Source organism: Arachis duranensis, chromosome 4 (assembly GCF_000817695.3).
Source record: "Arachis duranensis cultivar V14167 chromosome 4, aradu.V14167.gnm2.J7QH, whole genome shotgun sequence".
NCBI lineage: Eukaryota > Viridiplantae > Streptophyta > Magnoliopsida > Fabales > Fabaceae > Arachis > Arachis duranensis.
In genome coordinates, this window is record NC_029775.3 from 107,312,397 (window position 1) to 107,318,804 (window position 6,408).

The 6,408-nt window shown below is 32.0% G+C and overlaps 1 protein-coding gene across 1 annotated transcript; it reads left to right on the plus strand.

Annotated features, from left to right (window-relative positions):
- The first annotated feature begins 3,062 nt into the window (after positions 1 to 3,062).
- LOC107485622 (uncharacterized) lies at positions 3,063 to 5,764 on the plus strand. Its single transcript, XM_016106163.2, has 2 exons — positions 3,063 to 3,346; positions 5,444 to 5,764. The coding sequence occupies exons 1-2, from the start codon at positions 3,161 to 3,163 to the stop codon at positions 5,528 to 5,530; spliced, it is 273 nt and encodes a 90-aa protein (XP_015961649.1). The 5' UTR covers positions 3,063 to 3,160; the 3' UTR covers positions 5,531 to 5,764.
- Positions 5,765 to 6,408: the final 644 nt, after the last annotated feature.

Below are 6,408 nucleotides of genomic sequence, written 5' to 3' on the forward strand. Positions count from 1 at the left end.
CTGTGAATAAGTCACAGGTTTTAGAAGAAGGTAAAAAAAAAAAGATTTAGTTGAGGAAAGTGATTCTTCTTTCAATGACGGGTATGAGAGTGTCGAGGTTGAGCCATATAAACCTCCCTAACTCTGAGGAAAGGACTTTTTGAGAGTTGAGGAAAGAATTTTTTGAGAGTTGAATTGGAGTTCCTGGTCGTAACTCTGAGCATAAGAAATGATTGGTAGGTTTCTTTACAATTATTTGAAACATTTGGTTGGAACGAAACAGCAGAGTTTTCTAGAAATCAGAGACATGTGTTGATGGTATAATAAATAGATCGTTTTGAGCTATAGGGAATGGTGTGGTGTTGATCCGTTTGGTTGTTGATGGCTATGCCGAAAAAAATGACGGATAATATCTTTTATCTGTGCTCATTCTCTCGTGTTTTCAATTGTATTTTGTACCGTTTCATGCTCCACTTTATTGTGTTGAACTTTTTTTGTTCAAAAAAAAAAAACCTCCCTAACTCAGATTTGAGTCTGATAGTAAGTAGTGAGAGCAGTATTGAGATAGTTAAAGCAAAAAATAAGACTGTTAGGAATAAGGGTGTGAAGAGGTCTAAAAAAGAGTCATCCAAGAATGGTGGTGGGACTCCTGGAAAGAAGTCTAATGTGCAATATGTGGGTGCTGATGGGTAGAAATGTCTCCTATGACAAGGGGAAAAAAAGTATAAAAAAGATGTACTTTTTTTTTTTTTGGTTTCCCACGGTATCCCTCGGCTCGACAGGCTAAGGACTAATCCGTTGCAGTACTGAGCTCCATTTAAGGATTTGTCGCTGGCCAATAGGTTGCTGCATGCACAAGGCGGGCCAAGGGATAGTACTCCAAACTCAGAGGCCTGGGATAGACCCAACTCAGATCCAATTGTGGAGGAGGTGGACTCAGCCATATGTATATGAATTAGCGGCCTTTGACTCTCCTCTTTCAAATGAAGATGATGGTGGACCAAATTATCCAGACTTCAATGAGGATGCAGAATATGGTGAAGTGCAGTTTGAGTTTGGACAAATCTTTTGTGCCATGACAATGTTCAATAAAATAAGCCTTGAAGAACATCTTTGTGTTTAAAGGCAAAGAGCTTCAATATCTCAAGAATGAGCCAAAGAAAATCACAGCAAGATGTGCAAAGGAAGGGTGTCAATGACTAATTTTCTGTTCCAAAATAGTGATATATAGTGTATTTTGTGTATTAGTGTTTGTCTTTTGATATCAATCTGAAATACATTAGGTGCTTAGTAAATTTGGTCTTTTTGAATGGATATAATGTATGAAGTTGTTACTTTTATACTGCTATGATAGCACCTTAACAAACTTAAACAATGGTATTTTGGGATGGTAATATATTGTTAATGTATGGAGTTATCACTTATGTGCTGCTATGATAATATCTTAACAAACTTAAACAATGATATTTTGAGATAGATAACATATTGTTAATGTATGAACTTGTTAGCTTTGGATGGACATATTATGTTTTAATTTGTTGTATATGTTGTTATAGAAATTATTTGTCGTGCCAAATCTATTCATAGAGTACTTGAATAAAATCAAAAGGTGATAATCCATTCATAAAAGCAAGGTTCAAAAATAGAGAAGGGCTTTTAGCCATAGTTCTCTTCACATTACACAACAACTCACTAGAATACAATATACATAAGGGAGTTATCCAAATGAAAATACTAAAAATATTTTTTTATAAAGATGTTTTGTATAAAAGTGTAATTTATTTATTTGTCTAAAGTTTAAATTAAAATAATACTTTTATAATATATCAAAATCTAATCTTACAATTCATCATCTAAGGATGAAAAAAAAGAAAAATTTTCACATAAAGACAATTATAAAATCTTTATTAGAATATCTATCTGTACATAATACCTATAAATATAAATAATATAAACATAAAAGAATAACTATAAAAACTTATATTTTTCTCTTGTTTGTTGTTTCTTGGTTGCTAAATTCTAACTTTTTCTTTTAATTTTTCTATTTTATCTTCTAGCAACTTCACATATATTTAGCATGAGTTTTTTACACATTGCTAAACTGAATTGAAATTAGCTCATCAAACCACACAAAAATTTTGGAATGTAGTTAGTGGCTCTGAAATAAAGTTCATTAAATCAGTACAAGCAAACATACTAAAACTATCAACCAAGTTAATATCAAAGTTCACACAATATTGACAAATCTACCTTGAACTTAAACTACTCAAAACATACTTGAAGAAATAATGGATATCCACTTATATTATAGTAGCAGTAACCAAGAAAAATTTTCTTTGACTTTTTCATTGCATGTAATTCTTGCATGTCAGCATACGCTCTATATTCGCATTTAGGGTATTCGAATTTTCTTCTCCTACTACCTCCACTTGCATTTGCTAGTTGAATCCATGAATTTTGCAATCTGCTTTCCTCCAACACGTCGCTGAGAAGTTGAAGATCGATATACATTACTCATGATTTGTTTTTTTGTCATAGAATTAGCTGTTTCTATTAGGTTATGTAATGGGATCTATTTAAATGACGATGTCATTTTGATTATTAGGTAGCTAGAGACTTAATTGTCCCAAACAAACCGTTATTATCCACCTCAGTTAAGTGTAGTAAAAATGTATAACTTAAAAACCTAACATATGTAAGTAAAATTTATCAAGTTTTACTTAAAATATTTACACCAGAGTGATGTGTCTAATGAAATTGAATTTTAAGAATAGAAATGAATTTTCTTTATTTTTTTAATATTTAAAAAAATAAAATATGATTTCTCATCTTCATTAATTCTATAAGTAGAACTAAAATTAAATAAAAAAATAATAATAAAAAATAATATTAGACACTAAACATCATCCAATTTTTTTTTATACTAGAAAAATTCACTCCCAATAAAAATTGACCCAAATTTCAAATTGAAAATGGATAAGGACCAAAAAGAGTTTTACTCTAAAATTAAAAAGGGTCAATTTATCAATTTTTAAAAATTTCTGAAATTGTAACCAAAAACATATTTTTTTTTTTTGAAATAAAACATTTTAACCTGGACTCTCACACACATTCATTCTCATACCACTCTTGCTCCATTCTGTGACCAATTTTCCGAAAGAAAACCGAATCGGAAAGAACCATGGGAGGAGGCGGAGCTGCAGATCACGGGGATGGAGCTCATGGAGGAGATTTCAGGAGCAAAGTATGGAGCATGACCGGAGGCCCTTACTGCCGCCCTAAGCACTGGAGGCGCAACACCGCCATAGCCATGTTCGGCGTCTTCCTCATCTGTGTCCCACTCGCTATGAAATCCGCGGAGCTCGAGGTCCCTTTTCTCAATCTATGATCTTACTTTTTTTTTTTCTGTTGAATTTGTTGCAGAAATTTTGAATGTTTAGGTGGATTTTTTAGGGTTTGTTGATTGATGATTTTATTGACTGATTGCGCAATCTGTTTGTGTTATTTGGGAACTCTAGGTGTGTTGATGGAATCTGGGTTTTCTAGTATCTTATTCTGGAGGTGGCTGAGGATTTAGGATTACTCTATTGAACTTTGTTCTTTATTTATTTTTTATTTTTTATTTTTTTAACATAGGATTGTTTTGGAGCCTAAGATTTGAAAGTTGTTTATTTTACATTGTTAGTTAGAATGCTGGAACGTTGATCTATGTTAAGATTGATGATTACATTATTATTCTTTGTTTCTCGTGCTCATCTCTAGGATGAAAACAACAACCTTTTCAGCCAGTTTTCCTTGTTTTCACCTTGATCAAGCATCTGTTTAGATTTTTAGATTTTTTATCAATCATTCAGTTGGATAGCGGGCACTGTTTTTCACATTTTGTCATTATAGCTTTCTAGCTTCACTTTGTGCATTTTGTGAAATTGGGTTTGTTTGCAGATGAATTAAGTTACAGCTCATAAGCATCAAGCATGTTATAAATTGTGGCTTTATTTAATTCAAAAGATGTAAATTGTTTTCTGCTTTTCTCCAATCCATCGTAATTGGGTTCTGTTGCTGCGCTACCAGGCTATCCGAATTTTAGAGTATGTCTGGAATCGCAAGAATTTGAATTCACTCAATAATGGAATTCTTTTTCATATTTTGGAACAGATACAAATGAATTAAATTTCAATGCTTATTTTTACTTTATTTATAAATCAGACCAAAAAGGGTTTGATTTCCAAATCAATTCTCACAACAACCATACTTAACATTTGAAATGTAAAAAATATCCCTATTTATAAGTGATTGTTTAATGAAAATGATTTTATCAAGGGTGAAGTTGTAAAAGAAGAATTCAACTCGTTTAAAAATCATTCGAAACCAAAAAATTGAATTCAATTCTACTAGTATATTAAAGTCACTCCAAATCATAGAATTGAGTTTCAAGTGTTTCTCACACTAAAAACTTTCCAAAAGAGAAATGGTTATTACTATAAAGTTGAAGTTGTGCATGGCTTTGCCCATCTCCCCCGTGTTCCTTTAATTCATAATGAAGATTGAGCAGTTTTGCTCAGCTTTTAGGAGATGAGGATGTTGTATGAGAATGAATGTTAATTGAGATGATGAGGATGTGGAGTAGGAAGCTGTAAAAGACCTGGTATGACTCCAATAAGGAGAGTGGATTAGATGGAGGGTAGTTTTGCAGCTAGAGATATAGCAAGACCTAAGAAAAGTTTTGAGGCAGTTATTGAGAGAGATACTATGGGTTGTTTGATCTGTATGGCTAATCCCGTCTATTGGAATAAGGCCTAGTTTTTGCTGTTGTAACTAAAAAAGTAAGGTTGTATTGCTGTGAATAAGATGTTTAACCATCAAAGTTTAACGTTGCTCTAAAATGGCAATGTTACTCTAGAAAGTATTGGTAAATAGCTGAAATATGAACCTCTAGGTGGAAATTTGGAATAAAGGTATATATGCATCAGCATATATCTAAACTACAAGTGGCAATGGTAGATGTTTATGGTCATTTGAAATTGGTTGTTTATTATCCGTATTTTTCCCATGAATGTCTCTCAGACATCAGATACTTATCCTCCACTATAAAGCATTAACCTTGTATGTTAATGTCTAACTATTAATGTCTAACTGTAAATAATGCTTAATAGTTTGTTAGCTTGGAACATATTCTGTATCAGCCATCTGGATTTTATTCTGGCTTCCAGAATTTTGGTGGATACAAAATGGAATGTTGATCTGTTTTTACCTCAACCCTTGATTTACTTTCAAGTTTGAATGGCTGGATGAGTTGAACTGTTTCTTCTCATTTTTTAAGTGGTAGAAAAAAGTTGGTTCAACTCTTTAAGTTGTATGTTATTCTTTAATTTTCTTTCTAATGAAAAAGGGATGACACATTGTTTTCTTTCCTTTTATACTTTGGATCTGTTGGCTGAGAAGAATTGTTTTCTTAATGTTTCAGCAACGGCCACATCACCCTGTTCGGCCGATCCCTTCCCAAATCTGGTGCAAGAACTTTGGAACTAAAGACTATAAAGACTTTGAATGATAATATCTGATCGCTGTCGCGGGTGCTCACAGATTTGTTTGTTAAAATGCTGAGCATATGAACAACTTTAAAGTGTTGTTATTACTGTTAATGTTTAGTAAGCCTTGGATCATGTAATGGACATGCTTTTTTTTTCTCTATTTTTAAAAATTATGGGTACATCCATTTTAGAACTCATGAAATTACAATAATTTGCTCATGTTGGCTACTTTAAATGAGAAGATTATTTGTCAATTTTGTCTATATCTTTTTTGCGTTTGAGCCAATAATTTTCTTTTTGTATATTAGACTCTATCTTTTGTCGAGAGATGAGACATAGAGATTAAAGGAGTAGTTCCCCACCCCGGAGCTACTTTACCATATTCTGAATTCAACGGTTTCAATAAAGCCCCTACAGTAGTTCGTTTTGGACCAGATCTAGAACTACTCTCAACGGTTTGTGTAGTCATAAATCCTATTTTTTATTCATTGAGATCTGTTGACTTTGTATACCATTTCACTGTAAATATAGGATTTTATCCTACAGACAGCCTTTACAAGTTTCTACATCCTTTTTATACTTGAGCTACTTTTAATTTTACAAAAATGTTATTTGTATATTAAAATTAGCCATTATGTATTTCTGATATATGTGTAGTTTAATTTATGTTTAAGGTGTATTTTGTATTTCAATGAGTATTTTATACTAGTGACTGATTGATTTTGGTGTTTAATTTTAGTGTACATTTAGCATAATTGTTAATTTTAATACTATATTTGCAGTTTAGTGTTTTTTTTTCCTCCACAAATATTATAGTAGGAAAATAATATGATCTGTTTCCATTGCTGAAGTGAAAAACTGGAGCTTTATGCTTAGATAATGTAATAATTAAGAACCT

Bases quoted from the DNA above. Each gene is read 5' to 3' on its own strand.
- LOC107485622 (XM_016106163.2), top strand. From the start codon at position 3,161: ATGGGAGGAGGCGGAGCTGCAGATCACGGGGATGGAGCTCATGGAGGA. The intron at 3,347-5,443 runs GTCCCTTTTCTC...TTAATGTTTCAG, and splicing joins TGAAATCCGCGGAGCTCGAG to CAACGGCCACATCACCCTGT.